Source organism: Humulus lupulus, chromosome X, assembly GCF_963169125.1.
Source record: "Humulus lupulus chromosome X, drHumLupu1.1, whole genome shotgun sequence".
In the NCBI taxonomy this organism is placed as follows: domain Eukaryota; kingdom Viridiplantae; phylum Streptophyta; class Magnoliopsida; order Rosales; family Cannabaceae; genus Humulus; species Humulus lupulus.
The window spans coordinates 225,828,356-225,849,679 of record NC_084802.1 but is presented as its reverse complement, the minus strand read 5'-3'; the positions used below and the strand labels follow the sequence as shown (position 1 = coordinate 225,849,679).

The 21,324-nt window shown below is 39.7% G+C and overlaps 1 protein-coding gene across 1 annotated transcript; it reads right to left on the bottom strand.

The window, feature by feature from the left end:
• Positions 1-18,606: 18,606 nt before the first annotated feature.
• On the bottom strand, positions 18,607-20,722 carry LOC133807387 (small ribosomal subunit protein eS6-like). The gene is made up of 6 exons (XM_062245695.1): positions 20,574-20,722; positions 20,407-20,471; positions 19,872-19,929; positions 19,682-19,790; positions 19,273-19,545; positions 18,607-19,064 (listed from the first exon to the last, which is right to left on the bottom strand). The coding sequence occupies exons 1-6, from the start codon at positions 20,577-20,579 to the stop codon at positions 18,829-18,831; spliced, it is 747 nt and encodes a 248-aa protein (XP_062101679.1). The 5' UTR covers positions 20,580-20,722; the 3' UTR covers positions 18,607-18,828.
• Between the last annotated feature and the right edge of the window lie 602 nt (positions 20,723-21,324).

The window sequence follows — 21,324 nt, the reverse complement described above, 5'->3', positions numbered from 1 at the left end:
GAGGATTTAATTGGAAAACAACTTAATTAGAGGTAATTTAAGCTTTAAGTTTATGAGTTTTTGAGTTCTTAAGCTTTGATTGGATTTTATGGTTTTGATGATTTTTTGATTCATTTGTAACTTGGGTTTTGATGGTTTTGAGCTGCGGAGTTGATTGGGAACTTGACTTGTGGGATTTGGGAAAAACGGAGGAAAAGCTGAGTTTTCATGTTGAGCAGCAGCCCTGTTCTTGGGGCGCCACAATTCTCATGAACGGGGAAAAAAAGAAGGTGTTGAACCTCCATTTGAGCTGGGACGCTTATTGGGGTGAGTCGCGGCATATGTGTTCAGAGAATAGCCCTTGGGTTCTCTGACTTGAGCGGGTCGAGGCTCTTTTGTCTGGGCCGCGACACTTGAAGGGTTTTTGGGCCCAGTGGAGGTTTTGAGTGCGGAAACTCAAACCTCAGGGCTCGGGATCAATCCTACTACTCGGTTTAGTAGAACTCAATGTCCTGGAGGCTAGGACTCGGTTCGGAAGCCTTTATTTGCTCGTTATTGACGGGATTCTATACTTGGTTGTGACTAGGTTATCGCTAGGGGCTCAGAAACAGGATCATGCTGGAGGGTCGTTCATTCTTAACTTGTGCTTGGACTAAAGGTAAGAAAATTTCACCCAATACTTGATGTACTTGATTAGGGCTTGGCCCAATTGTTAAACAGGGATATGAATAAGGTATAGGCCCCTGGGAATGTGCATGATTATGATTATGCTTGTGATTTTTGATTATGCATGTTGAATGCTCTGTATCTGGATATTTGATATATGATATATGCTTGTCCGCGTTATCTGATTGAAAAAACTTGACTTATAAGTGAAGAACGACAATAGCGCATTGAGTGCTGGTCAATATGATTAGTCTAATCAGGAGGGCATCATACGCTTGTCCGACCCAATGGTCATGGAAAATTCAGTGCCAGGTACGCTAGGTCAGCTCCAATGCTGGTTATATAGAGTATAGGGCAATGGGTCCCGGGGTGAATTATTAGTCCCATATCCTAGGGCTGGGCCCCGGACTTGACTTATAAGTCAAGAACTGCAATAGTGCACTGAGCGCTGGTCGAAAGCATTTACTTATAAGTCTAGGGCGGAAATAGCGCGCTGAGCGCTGGTCGATATGGTTAGGCCTAATCAAGAGCACATCATACACTTGACTGACCCATTGGTCGTGGAAAATTCAATGCCAGGTACACTGGGCCAGCTCCAAGGCTGGTTATACAGAGGATAGGGCAAAGGGCCCTGGGGTGACTCATTAGTCACATATCCTAGGGCGATGAGTCCCCGTATGATTCATTAATCATGTATTTTGGGCATCGGGCCCCAGTATGATTCATTAATCATTTAATTAGGGCAGCTGGCCCCACATGACACTGTAGTCATTTATATGAATGGTATGCATGCATGAGTAGGGTTATTACTTCTAGGCATACTTATTATGATTTTGTAACAGGTTATTAACTTCTTATGAGCATGTTTAAGTTTTCTTGCTGAGCCTTGGCTCATGGGTGCTATGTGGTGTAGGTAAGGGGAAAAGAAAGTTGGATCATCCATGAGTTGGAGAGCATCGGCGACAATGTGTACATATGCGGCTGCTCGACCACCATGGCCGGGGTTTCTCAGAGGAACTAGGGTCAAACACTATTTTGCCGCATAGGTCGGCTGGTTGTAACCTTTTAATTGTAATTAACTTTTTTAAATGTTAGTTTGGGATCCCATGTATGGAAGTAAACGTTTTAGTAAAACATTTATACCTTTTGACCAAAAAATTTAACCCTAAACCATTAATCATGTTTAGTTACACAATTATGGCCAAATGACTCGTTTAGCGAGTCTAGCACTATTTAAAATACACAATGTAGCAGTCCTTGAATAGGAGGATGTTATAGAACCCCTGATAAAGCTGGAGGCATAGCTAATATGTAAGTCACCTGTCCAACTCATTCCAGAATATCAAAGGGGCAAACAAACCCGGTGCTCAATTTACCTTTCACTCCAAATCGTTTCACCCCTCTCAAGGGAGAATCTCTAAGAAATACATAGTCACCTACTTGAAACTCTACACTTCTACGTTTTAAGTCTGAGTAACTCTTCTATCTAGTTTGAGAGGCAAGCATCCGGACTCTAATCTTCTCAATCGCCTCATTAGTACTTTGAACTGCCTTAGGACCAAAATACTTTCTCTCACCCATCTCATCCCAATGAATGGGCAATCTACATTTCCTCACATACAACATTTCATACGGAGCTACTCTGATAGTTGTCTGATAACTATTATTATAAGAAAATTCAATCAAAGGGAGATACTTACTCCAAGATCCCCCAAAATCTAACACACATGCCCGCAACATATCTTCTAGTATTTGAATTGTCCTCTTAGACTCTCCATCCATCTGAGGATGTGTAATGCCCTAAAATCCCTAATGCAGTTTAATCGTTGGATTAGTAGGCCGGGAGGGCCATAATTGATTTATTATGCCATTAAATTATTATATGCATGTTTATGTGAATTATATTATAATATGATGTTAAATGCGTGCATGTAGGTCCACATTTCATCATAGGGGCATTTTGGTAATTTGGCTTGTTAAGGGCGTAATTGTGATTTTCATGCATGTTGGTGAATCATTGTTGAGGCCACATAATAATGTGGATTTGTTCGAGTCATTCGGCATAAGACGATCTTAGGATGCAAGTTAGCGGTTTTGTCATAACAGGGTCAATTATTGAGATATGGGATAATGAGAATGATTATTTGATGATATATTGGGAGTTAGTGAGATCAGGAGGAAATTTTGGGAGTTTTGACTATTTTGCTCCCGGGGACGTTTTTGGGACCCCGAGCATTAGGATTTATTTGAGATTACTTAAGCTTGAAGTTACCTGTCAGAAGGAAAACTACGTTTAAAAACCTTTTCTCTGGCACACATTATCTCTTTTGACCGTTCGTCGCATTTTCGAAGTAAACTTGAGTTTTAAGACTCGGAATCAAGCGAGGATCGAGACATAGCGATCCTAGGAAAGATTAGAAGCTTCTTAACCAAAGGATTTAGCGAGAAACAACTTGATCAAAGGTAATCCAAGCTTTAAGTTTTGAGTTTTAGAATTTCTAAGCTCTGATTTGGATTTTGTGTGATTGATGAGTTTTTGATTTGTTTGAGCCTCGGGGTTTGATGATTTTGGATCATTGGGATGTTTGGGAACTTTGATTTTTGGATTTGGAGATGTTTGAATAGGTTTTTGGAAGGATTTAGAAGTGGAAAATCAGGGTTATGGCTGAGTTTCTAGGTGGGGCGCGGCCCTATTCTTGGGCGTCGCGGCCCGAGCTTGGTGTAGGTGGGCGGTGGAGCTGAAGGGCCTGGGGGATGCGGCGCTTGGGAAGGCAGGCCGTGGCGCTTGGTGCAGGTGCCTGAGGCTGGCGCCTCTGTCTTGGCTGGGGGCCGCTGTAATGCCCTACTACCTTAGAGCCGTTACTAAGTGAGTTTAAAACATAAATTGTGCATTTAATTGACTCTAAGTGGTTTCTAAAACCAAAAGTGTGAATAAACCAGAGTTTAAGGCTGTACTCTTTGAAAATGTTTAGTTTCATTAAAAACGTTAATTATAAAACATCTGGGATCCCAAAATAAGGTTTACAAAATGTTTACAAATCAAAATAGATTTACACTTGATCAGCTATCAAAAGAATGGCTAAATACAGCCATATACAAAATGCCCCCAACCAAAGCAGTCGGGCAAGCCGAACATGTACGCGCCGCTCCCACGCTCTCCATACTCATGGCCAGTTGATTGACTCCTTGCTTTTACCTGCCACACGGAGCACCCGTGAGCCGAAGCCCAGCAAGAAAACCCAAATAGCACATAACATATGCAGATAATATCACTGGCATAATTCACTGATAAATAGGAAATCATTAATTAAACAAGCACGGCCATGCCGCCCCAGAGGCCTTACCAAAGCTTGGGGTCTCGGTCATTACCGTAGGATAACTCATGTATCCCTTGGGTCCCACCCTCGCTATAGCATCCCATGTGCTGAGCGTTACTTCCGGCCCCGCTGCCGTACCCGGCCTACGCCGCTCTCGGCCTTAGCCGTTCATTCCATTACAATCACACATATAACACATTCAGAAATAACCATTCAAACATACAACAATTTATCTAAGATTACACATTCGCACACAACACAATCTAGGGCCGCGCCCTGCAATCACACAGTGGGCCTATGCCCTATTCTCAGGTGTTACGGTTTTCTTACCTGTATTCCGTGCTTTCCGATGCACCACGATCACGAGCACGGTCCACTAGCACGAGCCTCTCCAAAATCCTAGTCACAACACACATAAAACACTTTCAATACTAACCAAGCCCAAAACCACTTCCCGGGACCAATCCCGCACTCCCGGGACCTCTAAATCCATAAAGCAAAGCATCGAAACCATCCCCCGTGTCCCCGGGCAAAACCCCTAAAAATCCAACATTTGGGCTGCCAAAATGGCCTAAGGCCGCGGCACACCCATCAAGGGCCGCGGCGCCCAGAGCCCATGCCCCCATCCTGAAGCCTCCTCGCGCCGCGGCGCCCAAGAACAGGGTCGCGGCGCTCCTTCGCGAACCCAGATTTTCTGGGTTTTTCCTGCATTTTTCCCGAGCTTTAACCTCTCCAAATCACCCCAAACCAATACCTAAACCCCAAAACTCAAATCCAAACTTCAAATGAACAATCTAACACCCTATAAACACTAGAATCAAGATCAAAACATCAACACACCCAAGATCCACACCTTTGATCTCAAATTTCAGCAACTAACCCAAAACTCAACCATGCTTAGCTTAGGCATTTAAATTCCTTAATTCAAAACAAAAACCCAACTTAAATATGTATAAAACCCTTACCTCAAATGAAGAATCCACACAAAGTCCTTGATCTCCTCCTAGACTCCCACTTCTCCTTCTCTTCTTCTTCTTCTTCTTCTTGCTTGCCCTAGCCTTTCTCTCCTCTTCTTTTCCTTCTCTTCTAACTTTATCAAGACACTAAATGATCCAATGCCCAAACCGTATACCCCATATACCCAGCTGAAACTTGCCTATTTGTCTTGCCAAAAGACCAATTTACCCCTTCCTAATAATCCCTCCTTAGCTAAACCTTCAAGGGCACTTAAGTCTTTACACTTTCATTTCAATTCTACCACTTTCTATCTTAAAACTTGTTACCCACAGCAGTTACAAACGGTTACCCAGGTTACCCAATTACCAATAACTAACCACTCATTCTCAACTCAACTTATAAGATTCCCAAAGTACCCCTAGGCTTTACCCGAGCCGGGTACAACATCCCGTTGTGACTTTTAGACTAAATGGCCCACTAGGACCATCTCGATGCGTGCATCCTGATAAAAACACCACCTCACATGGCACAATTCACGTAGTACAATTATCACAGTAATGCCCTAACATGGCCAGATTACAATCATGTTCATTCTAAGGCATTCAGGTCTACATGCATACTAATTCACATAGTCATGTATCTCAAATAGTCAAATAGTCATATAGCGTGCAATAAGTCATAATCATGCATTAAATTCATAAAAAATCACACACAGAATCCCATTATGCCCTCCAGGCACACTACTCCAGGCCCTTAAGCCTTAACACTGAATTTGGGTCGTTACAGCCGCGGCTCAGTGAGGTGGGGCTGCGGCGCTTGAGGGTATTTGTGGCCAAAGTAATGTTTTGATCATGGGAACTCAAACCTTAGGCCTCGGAATCATTCCTACAACCCGGTTTAGTAGGATTCGATGTCCCAGAGGCTAGGTCTTGGTCCGAGAACCTTTTATTACTCATTTTATTGATGGAATTCTATATTTGGTTATGACTAGGTGACCGCTAAGGAACTAAAAGACAGATCGTTCTCAAGGGTCGTTCTTTTACTATTTCTCGCTCAAAGGAAGGCTATGAATTGAGCTAACGCCCCAGAGGTAAGAAAACTACACCCCATATGTGACATGCATGGTTATTCATGAGGCATGTTAAATGTTTAAATGTGGACATTGATTGCATATCGAATGCTTAGCAAATCTTGCTCGCTTGTGCATGGCACTGACTCATTAGTCAGAATTGGCAATGGTGTCAGTATTAACTATGAAGTTGTGACTCACTTGTCAAGTTCGGCAGTAGTACCGGTCACATGATATTGAGTAATAAGTCAAGAACGGTCTTAGCATGTTTAACGCAAGCTGACAAAGATTAGATCTAATCGACATATGCATTGAATGACTCACAATGAGAATTAATGTCGGACGGGCCTCAAGTTCGATGAAAACTAAAAGCACTTGTCTAGCCTATGGCTAGCCATTTAGAGCCAGGGCCAGAGGGCCCAGGTGACTGCTTCGTCACATGGCTATGGGTGCTGAGCCCGAAGTGACTTACCCAACAGTTACTCATCTGATTGGAGCCAGGGCCAGAAGGTCCAGGTGATTGGATTGTCACATGGCTGTGGGTGCTGAGCCCTGTAGTGACTTGCTCGTCAAACACTCAGTATGGTTAAAAGAACCTCAAGTTTTAAATCACTCACCTGATTAGAGCTATACGCTCCTTCATGGTTAACGTAACCACAAAGTGATATTTACTCATCTGTTCAGGGCTATAAGCTCTGTATGATTAGCATGATCATCATTTGATATTATATACATGCAGTATTGAGTTTTCTTGCTTGGCTTTGGCTCATGGGTGCTATGTGATGCATGTAAAGGGAAAGAAAAGCTCACCCAGCCTTGAGTGAAGAGCTTAGGTGGTGATGATGTACATATGCGGGTTGTAACTTTCTCGGAGTTTCTCGGAGGAACTAAGGGGTTAACCCTATTTTTGCCGCTTAGGTCGGCGGGTTGTAACTTTTGCAATGTAATGACCATTTTGGATTGTAAATAACTTGTAAACGTTTTTATGGGCCCATGAACAGTTTTATGTTTTAAATAAAATATATCATTTCCTTTTGATTGGTTTTTCACCTTAACCTATTAATGACACATAGATGCACGTTTATAACAAAAGAACTTGATTAGCGAGTTAAGCACGGTTCAAAGTTCACAGTAACGGTATTGGAGTAACCGGGGCGTTACAAGATGATAGGTTGTACTGAATCTCAACTGGGTGCCCATAGCCCTCTACAGGCTTTCCCAAAACTTAGAGGTGAATGTGGGGTCCCTGTCTGACACTATCAATTTTGGGGCCCCAGGGAGATGCACGATCTCCTTCACGTACAATTCAGCATACTGCTCCACCATATAATTTGTTCTAACAAGCAAAAAGTGGAATTACCCACATGGAATCATGTTGCCCCACTATTCTCGGCAATCAAACCACAAAATCCATGGAAATATCTTCCCACTTCCACTCCAGAATCCCTAAAGGTTGTAGCAACCTTGCTGACCTTTGGTGTTCAACCTTCACCTATTGACAGGTTAAACACTTAGCCAAATAATCCACCATGTCCTTCTTTATTCTTGGCCACCAATACAGAGCCTTTAAATCTTGGTACATTTTTTACATGCTCGGATGTAGGGAGTAAAGAGTGGTATGAGACTTATCCAGAATCTCACATCTAATACCAGAATCCATCGAAACGCAAATCCAATTTTTATACCTCAACAGATCTGGCTCTGAAGTAGAAAAGTCTCTAGCTAGTCCAGCTAAGACGCTCTCCCTATTTTCTTCAACTGAGGATCCTCCTTCTGTGCTTCTATAATTCTCTCAAGAAGCGTGGACTAAAGGGTAATGTTGGCTAGCTAACCAACTACCAATTCAATTCTCGATCTCATCATTTCTTCAGCTAGCTTTTCTGATATTTATCTTGAACTGAACAACTACCCTGGACCCCACTGACTCAATGAATTAGCCACCACATTGGCCTTTCCTGGATAGTACAAAATCTCACAATCGTAGTCCTTTACCAACTTCAGTCAACGTCTTTGGCGCATATTCAAATTCTTTTAAGTGAAGAAATACTTCAAACTTTTATGGTCAGTGTATATTTCACACTTTTCTCCATACAGGTAGTGCCTCCATACCTTCAGTGCGAATACAACCGCTGCCAGTTCTAGATCATGAGTGGAATACCTCTATTCATACTCCTTCAACTGCTAGAAGCATAGGCTATCACATTTCCACCTTGCATCAATACACAACCCAAACCCTGCCTCGAAGCATCGCAATAGACCACAAATTTTTCCTTATCTGATGGAAGACTCAATACCGGTGCGGTAATCAGTCGTCGCTTCAACTCCTTGAAGTTGTTTTCACATCTATCTGTCCAGAAAAACTTTATCTTCTTATGTGTCAACTCAGTCAATGATGTTGCTATTCTAGAGAATCCCACAACGAATCGCCGATAGCACCCTGCTAACCCAAGGAAGCTTCTAACCTCTGGTACATTGTTTGGTCTTGGCCAATCTCTCACTGCCTCTATCTTGGTTGGGCCCACCAGAATCCCCTCCTTACTCACAATATGACCCAGAAATGTTACTTGGGGTAACCAAAACTCATATTTACTGAACTTAGCATATAACTTATGCTCCCTCAGTCTTTGTAGTACCAAACACATATGTTGCTCGTGTTCTGCTTATGATTGGGAGTACATCAGTATATCATCATTGAACACAATTACAAAATTATCCAAATAATCCATGAATACCCTATTCGTCAAATCCATGAAGGTTGCTGGGGCTTTGATTAACCCAAAAGATATGACTAGGAATTCATAATGTTCATACCTCGTTCGAAACGTGGTCTTTGGTATATCCTCTTCCTTAATCCTCAACTGATGGTAGCCAGACCGGATGTCAATCTTAGAAAATATTATCTTTCCATATAATTGATCAAACAAGTCGACAATCTTGGGCAGTGAGTACTTATTCTTAGTAGTCAACTTAAGGACACATCTTTTTTCTTAACAAACAACACTGGAACACCCCACAGTGAAAAGATGGGTCTAATGAATCCTAAACCCAAGCTACTGAATCTTCAGTTCATTTAACTCTATTGGAGTCATTCTATATATAAGGTTTGAAAGTGAAAATAATTTATAATTTTAAAAATAACTAAAATCTTATATTTTCCCTTCACTTTCTTATTATTTCTCAAAATAATTTTAAAAAATAAGTATAAAAATTCAATATTTTAAAAGCATTAGGTATATTTACCACAAAAAGAAAATTTGTATATAAAAGTAATATTTTAAAGACATCAAGTATATTTACTACAAAAAAACATATTAACAAAACATATTAACGGTCATTTACTCTAAAATTTATAAATTTAATTATAGTAAATAGATTTTGTGGTGAACATAATTTAATTTGTAATATTTTTTTTATTACATATATATTAAGAGATAAATTTTATTATAATATATCACATTACATGTAGCTTGACATTATGTTTAATCAATCATACAATTTTAAAAGGGAAATTTGATAAATCATGCTTACATTAGCTTAATAATTAAAATTTGAACCAAAGTTAACCACCATATGATACAAATGCTCATCTTTCATTTAATACCTAAAATACCCCTCTCATAACAAAATCCCATACCTTTCCTCTCTAAAATCTTGCAAAAAAGATACACATGGGTAAGTGATTTTCTTTGATTCTTGTTGTTGTTGGTTGTTTTTATGATTTAGATTGCTGTTTAGATGTTGGATCTGTAGTTTGTTGGTATTTTTTGCTGTTTTTTGGGTGAAAATCGTGGTCTGTGAAAATCTGCGTTTTTTTGGGTTCCTTGAATTTTTTTCTAAATGCCCGATAGTGTCCGATATAGGCCCGATGCAGGGACGATAGTTGTTGAGTTTCAAGGTTAGTGATGAGGTCCGATGGCCACCCGATGCTTGCCCGATATGTTTTGGTTACCCGATGGTCATTAAGGTTCGATGGCTACCCGACGGTTGCCCGATATTTATTTCATTCTACAAACCCTTTAAGTACGATAATTGATCGATACTAGTCCGATGCATGCCCGATAGTTGTTATTAAGTTAATGCAGACCTATTAGCACGATTGTACACGATGGTACCCGATAAGTGCCCAATGCTTGCCCAATAGTACGATGGTACACGATTTTACCCGATGGTACACGATAGTGATAAAAAAACTTAATAAAAACCGTACCTTTCGGCTTTTCCCCTGCCCATTTCCCGTTCCCTCCCAAATCCCAACTCTTCACTCCCACAAAACCATCGAGCAACATAAGTACTCACACCCGACGCTTCTCTCTCCCTCACCCACCATCACCCGACGCTGCTCTCTCCCTCACCCGACGGTCGGAAAAACCCCCACCGGAGACGTAGAAAAACCAAGCCCCAACCCCCACTGGAGACAAAGAAAAACCAAGCCCCAACCCCCACCGGAGACGAAGAAAAACCGACACCCCATTGCGCAAAAATGTCTAGGGTATGTGTTTTTTTTAATCTCTTCTCCATTGAAAAATGTTATAGTATGTATTGTTGAATTTGACTGTGTTAAATCTGACTGTGTGAAATCTGATAAACCGTAAAATTTTGAAAAAAATTTCTGGGTTTTTTTAGAGGTACGATAGGGTACGATAGTGGGTCGATATGGGTACGATAGTATTTGTGTTTCTCATAACTTCAGGTTGAAGATGAGTGTACGATAGGGGTACGATAGTGGTTCGATGGTGGTACGATAGGTTGTGTTTTCTGATAACTTGAGGTTGAAGATGGAGGTACGATAGGGTACGATGTTGGGTACGATGTGTGCCCAATAGTGGGAACAAATTGTTGTGTATGTTATAATACGATGGTGTACGATGTGAGGTACGATTGTGCACGATAATGTTATAGTTCCAGTTTTCCATTGGTGTCTGATATGGTGCGATAGATTCCGATAGTTGCTCGATAGTATATTGCAGAATATAAAATTTGATGTTTTTTTTTTGTTATTCTATTTAATTGGGTATTTATTTGTTTTATGCAGAACTTAAGACCTCCACAACTGATAGTTCCAGTAGAGGAACATTTTACGGGACGTATCACTTGGCGCGGCAGTTGGTACTTTCCAAAGATTAAAGCAAAATTTATACAGTGTGGTTTATTGGATAGGGTGAAGGAATCCCCTTTCAAACAGTTCTTCATGGCGGAACCATTAAATTTTTCTAGTGCCTTAGTCCATCAGTTGTTGTTGCACAAATTCAGAGTGGAGAAGACTGACGAAGTCCAGTTTTATATTGGGAAAAAAAGATGTAGATTTAGCCAATTGGAGTTCGCTTTAGTTACTGGTTTAAATTTTGAGGCCGGACCGTCTGAAGCTGAGATTAAAGCGAAGACCACTTCGGATCAGTTGATTCTTGAGTACTTCAATGGTCATTCCCCAGTGAGCATAGGGCAACTGCGCAGAACTTTTGAGAGTTGTCAAATAGTTGATGATGTGTACAAGATGGGTTTGTGCTTATTAGTTGAGGGTGTTTTGAAAGGTCGTGAGGAGAAGTTGATGGTTTGGACTGACATGCTGAAGATGGTAGACGACGTTGACTTCTTTTTCCAGTACCCGTGGGGGAAGATATCATACCAGAAGTTGTTACAAACTTGTCAAAAAGACTTTGTTGAAATGAAGAAGCATTTACAGAAGAAGATTGAGAAAGGAAAGACTCAGAAGGAGGCCAAGTACTCTATTTATGGGTATGCTGCAGCATTGCAGTATTGGGCTTTTGAGTCCATCATTGAGTTGGGTCAGGATCATGCTGTGAGATTGGGCCAAGGCATACCAAGAATGATCAACTGGCAGAGCAAGGAGAAAGTAGAGATACACAAAGAGAAACTTATTAAGTTGTTTGCCAAAAAGGTGAGCTTTTACTTTACTTTTGAATGTTCTATATTTTTTTCTAGATATGCAATTTTATGGGTACTGCACGATAGGAATACGATAGAGTACGATTTGAGTACGATTATGGGGTTATTTTGTGGTTTTTTGTCAACTGTTTGAAAACTGACTAAGTGGTACGATTTGGTACGATGATGGTCCGATGGGGGTACGATATGTATTCTTTGTTAATGTAGTAGTAGAGGTACGATATTGGTACGATGTTGTACGATAATGGTACGATAGTTAGCAAGTAATTCTCACTTACGGGTACGATATTGTTATGTTATGGGTACGATAATTGCATGATATGGGTACGATATGGGTACGATTGGGGTACGATAGTTTACCATTTTTCACAGATGACAATTACTTATTTTTTATATTGTTTTACTTTCCAATCTAAATATGCATTGTTTTTTGTGGCAGTTGACAGTATACCCCTACCTGTGTGCCCGACCTGCTGAAGAACAGTATGTGAGGACCCTTACAGACAATGAAGCCCCATTGTATGTGGACATGGGGTTAGAGGAACTAGAGGTGGGTCCCGATGGACAGCCTACACAGGAAGCCTTACAGAGCCAGGCTGAAAAGCTTGCTGAAAAGTTAGCTGAGCAAGCAGAAGCAGCAAATATTTTTAAGGAGGTTCCACCAGCTCAACCTGAGGCACCTGAGGTTCCCCCATCAACACCTCATGCCAGCACCTCCTCCCAAGCTGAGCAACCAGGCTACTCTATGATTTTGGCCAGGTTGGAAAAGGTTGAAGGGCAACAAAGTGCCCTTATTAAAGGTCAGTCTGAGATCTTGGGTCAATTGCAGAAGCTGATGACAATGATGGAAGATCTTAGTAGGCCAGTTCCAGATCCACACCCTCAGTCCACTGAAGAAGGCCCTCAGTCTCCTGTAGATGAAGACATTCTCCCTAACGATTACAGACCTGATGATGTAGATGATCACATTTTTCGCACACCAGAGGATATGCAAATTACTGTAATCGGAGATACTGAAGATTCTGAAGTACAATTCTTAAACATAGCTCCACCAGCACCGGAGAAGAGGAGAGAAAGAAAGAGGCCTAGGTGGTTCGATGAGTACACTGCAATGAGGAAAAGGAATAAGAAATCGAAGACAGCAGTGAATGTGGATCCATTGAGGGTTGTTGATGGTAAATTACTTATGACCTTTCACAAGTGGTTGCTTGGCACCATTGGGAATAAATATCCGAGGGAATGCTTCTCAGGGACACACGATGCTGCTTGGTTCCTGAAACTGCATACTCCGAGGACATGGCTTTCTGACTCTGTAAGTTTTCTATAACTTCATAATTAAATAATGTTGAAAATTTATTTAAATGTTTCTATATATAGTGGTACGATATGGGTACGATATGGTACGAATGTAGTACGATAATTATAAGTGTCAAATTATAAACTGTTTATATGTCAATGGTACGATGGTGGTACGACATTAGCACGATAGTGGTACGATATAATTTGTTAAGTAGTTACTATTACCATCATAATTTTAGAATTTGTAGTGGGACAATTTAGGTACGATGGTAGTACGATAATGTACGATGATGGTACGACAGTGGGACGCTAGTGGGTACGATGGTGTATAATACTAGTTTTTGCCATAAAGGTACGATGATGGTACGACATTAACACGATATTGGTACGATAGAAGGTTTTATTGTTACTATATTCATGTACGATTGGTGTACGATAATGGTACGATTGGGGTACGATAGTTACTATTTCATGTCTGATAGTTTTTTGTTTGTTTATTTTGGTACGATATTGTGGTTACTGACTTAATTTTCCTTTAATGTAGCATTTAGATGCAGCATTCCATCTCATGAGGAGGCGTCTAGAATTTTATCCTAACGTGTACCCTCAGAAATGTGTTGTTATGCCTACAATTTTTCCCGAATCATTGAAGGGTCGGTGGGACGCTTTTCCAGGTTCTGACTACTCTAGATTTAGTTGGGATGACAGTATATTGGACCTGGTTAGGGGTGATGCAGTCCAGTTCTTACCGAGTTGGCAGAACAAGGAGTTCATTTATTTTGCCCTCTTCTTGAAAGACCAAATGCATTGGGTAGCTGTAGAGGCAGACCTGAATGGGTGGATGCTCAACATCTTTGACTCCAGTATTGGATCAATTTCCGAAAACAATTTGATCAGCTTGATGGTTGACTAGTGTACCATTTTCCCGTCGGTCTTGCGACAGTCCGGTTTATTTGAGAACCATGACGTTATACTCGCGCCTCAGTTGACAACATCAGAGAGTCAGGTCAGACCCTTCGATTGGAAACTCATTCCACGTGAATTCGTACCGCAAACAAAATCCAGGTGAACTTTATTAAATATCACATATTAATTATTATTTCTTAATTACAAAACTTTATTAAATTATTGTTTATTTTCTAATGCAGTGGCGATTGCGGATGTTACGTAATTGAGCATATTGAACATAAGCTTCTACAACTACCATTTGATAATGTAACTGACAATAATATGAAACTTTTTAGGCAAAGGTGGTGTGTAGACTTATTCTACCAAAACTTATGTTGAACGGTCTTAATTTTTTTGAATTGTATAATTTTTTTTATTGCTCTTTTTGTAATTACTACATTTTAATGTGCTTAATCTTTGCATCGTACTATCGTCGATCACTATCGTACTCTATCGTACCCTCACTTGCCTCACAAATTTCACGAACTGTACTGAAACCATACCATCGTACCATTATCGGACCAATATCGTACATTATCGTACCCTAATGTCGTACATTAACTATCGTACTACATCGAGCAACGTCGTACCATATTGTAAGATACATTTAAATAATCCTACAACAAACAATATCGTGCATTGTCGTACCGGCATCGTGCACTATCGAACCAACACTGGATTATTACATATTTAAGAGTTTCATAATGGAGAAAAAAACAGAAAAAAACCTGCAAAATCCAGCACATAACAAATATTACTAGTTCAAGCAGAAATAAAACATAATAGGTCAACTAGAATACAAACAAAACAAGTTAACCTCGGTACTTGCAAGACGCTTTGTTGTGCCCTTTACCACCACACTTGCTACAACATCGTTGTATCACAACCTTGTCTCCATTAGAAGGATATCGATTTTTCCTAATTCGTCCGACCTTTTGCTTCTTCGGTCGGCCTACAGGTTTCTTCTCAATCGGTACTCCAACTTGGATGTTCTTAATGTCTTCAGGCAATTCCCAATCATCCTCATCACCAACTGGCATAATTGTCCCCTCATATGTGCTCTTCCAACTCTCTCTTGTGTAATATTGAGAGCACAATGCGTACATGCTAATATTTCGTTCTTGAGCAGCAGCACATGCATGTGGACAAGGAATCTTCATGATTTGGAATAGGCCGCAACTGCATTGTCGTGCCTCCAAATCAACTATACCACCGCTCTGAACTGTTCCTCCGGGGTGGACATTAAATGTATAAGGTCCAGCTCTGTCGACGCTTAAGAACCGAGATTTCTCAAATTGACATGACAAGTCCCCCTCCATAACTGGTGATAGAGTCGTGCTACACTTTTCAGCGTTTTCCTTTCGAGTAGCAAACCATGTTTGAATAGTAAACCTGATGAATTCAACAAAAGCAGTGATCGGGAAGGCTCTTGCGTCCTTAGTTTTGCTGTTGAAACTTTCAGCCCAATTACTTGTCATTACATTGTAACGGTCCCCTGGAAAGTACGCACGAACCCATCTTTCAAATCCAATGCCCTCAAGATATAGTGCAACTCGAACATCCATTGCTTTTATCTTTTCAAATTCTCTTTCAAAATCTGTCTTCTTATACGAGTATGCACAACTGTAAATATGATCCGTGAAGCAATCAGTCTTGAACTTGCTAGCCACGATCATAATAATGTGGTGGTAGCATGCGCCATGGGGTGCATCAGGGAAGACAAGTTCCAAAGCATGAACAATGCTTTGATGCCTATCCGATACGAATGCTAAGTTCTCAACATCACCAATCGCTTGTTTCAACTTCCTCATGAAATAGGTCCAAGAGTCGTGGTTCTCACTGTCAACCATTGCGAAAGCAATCGGAAATATGTGGTTGTCTGAATCCAATGCCACGGCACACAACATTTGGCCACCATACCTAGTTTTCAAGAAGGACCCATCAATACATATAACAGGTCGACAAAACTTGAATCCCCGCCTACAAGCACCCAGAGAAAAAAAGCAATACTTGAAGCGACCCTCGTCTACCTTGAAATCAGTAATGGAATCGGGATTGTTCAACTGCAGCATGTGCAAGTACCCAGGTAACTTCGAATATGAAGCTTCAGGCGTACCCCTAACTATGTGGAGTGCTTTCTCTCTGCATCTCCAAGCCTTCTCATAACTCATTTCGATCCCTTCTTCATTGCAAACAAGCCAGCAACCTTCTTTAAATGTTCCTTGTCTCTGAAAAACTTTCCTAAATGAATCTCCCCGCCCGATGTGCCACCCATAGATATATAGTGACTATTATCCTCAATGTCTTCTCTTGTAAACATCTGAGCTTTGAATTTACTATAATATGTCGAAGAAGAGAGTGGATCACTAAATTCTCTAGCATCATTTGTTCCGTCTGGACGACTACTACTAGTACCAGGTGTTTGGCGATCTTCTCTACGGGGTCTACTTCTACATGTTGTTTGCCTCGGTATTTGGTACGACAGTGGACTCAGGCTCAAAGCTTGAGAACGGACCTCTGTTTCTTGGTCGTCATTGCCCTCAAAATCATTTTCAGGGTCAGGACAATCAGGAAAATCATCATGAAATGGCATCTGTGCTACATGGTCAACTGTTGGTATGAAAGGGTTTGATTCAGGTATAGCAGTGGCTACCAGCACCTCCGGATTTGTTTCTGGAATATAAGTCCCAACCTCACTACGAGTATCCTTAACAGTACTTGGTGGAGGATTACGATCAACAATGATATTCTTCTCCACCAAAGTCACAAAAAGGGGAACAAATTCATCTGGCTTCTTCAAAAGCATTGACAAATATAAGCTTACACCCTTGTCATTCCTTATAAGTTCAGGCCGATACATTAACCCTTTCATGTACTTATAATTCACTTCTAATTTCAGGTCATACTGCACTTTGTCAACCTCCAGCTCTGAGTACAGAAGTTCAACAAGTTGTGAGTAAGTTATGTCCTTCTCCAACTCGAACGTTAAATTTTCGGCTCCATTAAAAACCCAATCTCTACCTTCACGCTCCCAAACACCATTATACATTAAGTACGCGAACAAAGTTGACCCTATCATGTACAAAGAAAAAAAATCAGTAAATGGCAACAAAATGTCGAAATTTAGTTCAAATGTTTTGGCATCGTACCAGTATCGGGCCATATCGGGCGGTATCGGGCAAAGTTTTATTTATGTTTTTTGATCACTTAAAACACTAATATCGGGCAAGTATCGGGTAACATCGAGTACCATCGTACTATTAGGTCAGCAGTAACTTAATAATAACTATCGGGCATATATCGGACTACTATCGATCCATTATCGTACTTAAAAGGGTGTGTAGATTTAAAATAATAATCGGGGCAACCATCGGGTAGCCATCATACCCTTATAACCATCGGGTAACCAAACTATCGGGCAACCATCGGGTTGCCATCGGACCTTCATCCCTAACTTTGAAACTCAACAACTATCGTGCATGTATCGGGTCTCTATCGGACACTATCGGGCATTTAGAAAAAAACTCAGGGAACCCAAGAAAACGCAGATTTTCACATAACACGATTTTCACAAAAAAAAAACAGCAAAAAATACCAACAAACTACAGATCCAACATATAAACAGCATTATGAATCATAAAAGCAACCAACAACAATAAGAATCAAAGAAAATCACTTACCCATTTAATATCTTCACTATGAGCAAAAATAACACAAAGCTTGGTGTTTCTCCTCAAACAATCCACAATGTCCGAATGTGTATCTTTCTTGCAAGATTTTAGTATAAAAATCTTGTGTGTAAAACGTATGGTGAAGAGAGAGTGAGAGAGAATGTATGGTGAAGAGAGGTAGAGAGGAGGAAAGGTGTTATGAGAGGAGTATTTTTGGTATTAAATAAAAGATGAGCATTGATATCATATGGTGGTTAACTTTGGTTCAAATTTTAATTATTAAGCTAATGTAAGTATGATTAATCAAATTTCCCTTTTAAAAATCCCAAAATAGCTTCACATTATCTATTGTCCTCTTGTTACAGATTTTTAATTATATACACATTTTATATTTGTATATAACTTATTATTTTAGGTTGATATTAGACACAACCCCAAAATAGCTTCACCAATGAAATAGTAACAAAATAACTTAAAAATTTTGTTGCTTTCACCACACTTCTATATATGAGTAGATATAGATCGGCACCACCTGGATAAAACATCGTCCATGAGACGGGGATAAACGATGCGGAAAAAACATATCAAAACCTGTAAAATGACTTTATTTCAAATTTCCATATTTCTTTTTTCTTTACTTTTTTTCACCCGTTTCTATCTATTAACTTGTTACGCTCCGAACACAGGGTTCAATTTCACCCTTGATTTTGAGGGAACTACATATATTGTCGGCCCTAAGACGCAAGGGTGAAATGGTCTTCCAACTTGCAAAAAGTTTTCTTATGCCAAAAATAAATAAATAAAAACCACTTATTCCTAACTTAGTATTAGAAAGATTCAAGTCCAATAAAAATAGAGAAAACAAAATAACATACACGAATTACCCGTCACATTTTAATTGAAGATGCAGCAGCTACGCATGCAGTTCTCAAATATTGTTGTTCTCTAGAACAAAATCCCAATCAAGTAATTTTAACAAAATAAAACAAAACTAACCAAATTACGAGGGGTTTGTTCACTAAGCTGAAACTGACTTGGTTGCTGCAGAGAGCCTAGACCTTTTCTTGGCCAAACTCTCACTACGTCGCTCTCTTTGCTCCTTCAATCTGGAGGCCAGAAGCTTCTGGTACTCAGCAGCATCAGCCTTGGACTTAGCGACGCGCTGCTTCTTTTCAGAAATCCTCAAACGCTTCCTCTGCAAGGTCAATGGAGTGACCAACCTCTGAATCTTAGGAGCTTTACTAGCCTTTTTCCCTGCAGGGGAGACAAGTATCTTCAAGCTATATACAAACAGACAGTATAACCCAACAGTATCACAACATACAATTAAAAATCAACTCCCATTTTCCTCGGGCCAAATTTACTAATACATGCCACCATAATGTTTAAATATTTAAATATGTAAAATTCTGAAGAAAAAAGTCAGCCATTTCATGGGTGTGCAACACAATAAGATCTTTACCAGATTTTGTTGTAAAATTTCTGCGGTAGGTGTTGACATACTTGCGCACATCATCATCCTTGGATAGATTGAAGAGTTTACGGATCTTTGATGCCCTTTTGGGACCTCTCATTCTAGGCTTTTCTGTGTCGGTCAAACCTGGGAGATCATGCTCCCCCTTCTTCACAATCACCAAGTTCAACACAGACAGATCCTGGCTGACTATGCAACCACGTACGGACTTCCTCCTCCGCTCTCCAGTACGCCTTCCAAAACCACGGAAGCAAGGGGTTCCTGGCCATCAAATGTCAATGGTCAATCACATTTTCACCAATTCCTAAGCGCAACATACATCAGACCGTTCTTGATAACTGTCTGCTTTAGCACTTGAAAAACATAAAAATTGAATAAGAGATCAATTTCAACCAACCTCTGTGAAGCAAGAGGCGAACACGACCAGGGGTCAAGACTCCCTGCTTCATTGGAAACCCTTGCTTGTCACAGCCTCCCATGATTTTGAAAACATAACCCTTAAACTCCTGGTTAACAACAAATTTTCTGTCACTAAAACAGTTCAATTTATTGACAATAAAGTACATTGCAATTCTTAAATTGTATACCTCTCCAAGAGAATCACCACTAACTTCCTGAGAGATCCTTTTGTCAAAAAAGGCTCGCCTACAATCAAAGAGAAGTACAAGAACATAAAATATACCAACATACAATTCCACAGAGAACAAAATTGTCAACCAAATTTCATTCGCAACAAACAATAGCTCATGTAATTACAAGAGATGAAGAACTGCAAAAGTTCCAATAAACAACAACTAGATATGTTTGTCCCCGTTTCATTAATTGATAACAAAGACATTTAAACAGAAATGAACATAAAAGCAAGTACATACCGAGCAAGGTCGGCATCAAAGAGAAATACTAGCTTCATATTTATATATATATATATATATTTTAAAAAAGCAATGGATTTCAAAAACAAGGAAATAGAATCTGAATTCAGGGGTTGGCATCACAACTTTGACACGGTAAGAAAATTAATCGAATGTCGGAGAACTAAGTAACATAACCATATCAGAGGGAAACTACTTAAGCAAGTTTACAAACCAGGAGTTTTTATTTACAAGTTGGGAAGAAACTTACAGTTTCTGATCGTCATCGACCTCAAGCTTCTTCTGGCAGCCCGTAGTGGGGCAAGCTATGTTGAACTTCAAAATAAAAACAGAGTTAAAATCAGTGCCAAACCGTAGACGAAAATTTACAAAACTAAAGGAAGAAAGAGAATACTGAACAAAATGCACCAACATTACCTTCATCTTCGACCAGTAAATCCCTAGTAGATACGAGAAATTGGGATGAGTGATGCAATTGAAACAAACACGGCGCCAATCCTCCAACTACCCGATGCTAGCTTTAGGGTTTTTCGCATGACTCGTTTCCTTTCCTTATATATGGGCTTATTGGGCTAATTGACTTTTAATAAAATGAACCTTGGGCTTATTTTGTATTTGCACCGTCAGCCCACTTCAAGATTTTAAGCCCGCAACAAAAAGCTGGTGCGTGTTTAGAAATAATTGTATAATTACTAGTGGGAGTTATCATATTAGTAATTTATATGGGACAATTTTTCTGCATAGACTTTATTTTAAGATTTATCGGTAGAGCTCTTAGTATTTTTTTATTCATAAATAGTTTTTAGTGCGATTTTTTTTTATGACTATGTATATTATAGTTATATAGAGCATTTGCAAATTTTTAGAAAATTTCGAATAGTTTACAGTTCCAAAAACTATGGGAAAATTCAGTAAAATTTGATATATATGGCTTTTTTTTATGTGTGCATTTTTTATGGTTTTTTTTGTTGTTTAACTTTTTTATGGGTTTTGTTTTCCCATATTTATCAAATAAATTATTTTGTATCTCATATTTTTTTGTATAAGTTTATTTATTCTATCTGGGAAATTTTGTGAGGGAAATTCAGTTTTTTTAAGTATTATTATTATTATTTTGGGAAACAATTTTTGTAAGAAAATCATAATTCAGTAGTTGTTTCTTATGCAT

What these genes read in the sequence shown, in the direction of transcription:
- LOC133807387 (XM_062245695.1), bottom strand. An exon ending in GTCGATGACGATCAGAAACT is followed by an intron (nt 19,930 to 20,406) that starts GTAAGTTTCTTC and finishes CTTTGATTGTAG; the next exon opens with GCGAGCCTTTTTTGACAAAA. An exon ending in AAATTTTACAACAAAATCTG is followed by an intron (nt 19,065 to 19,272) that starts GTAAAGATCTTA and finishes TCTCCCCTGCAG; the next exon opens with GGAAAAAGGCTAGTAAAGCT.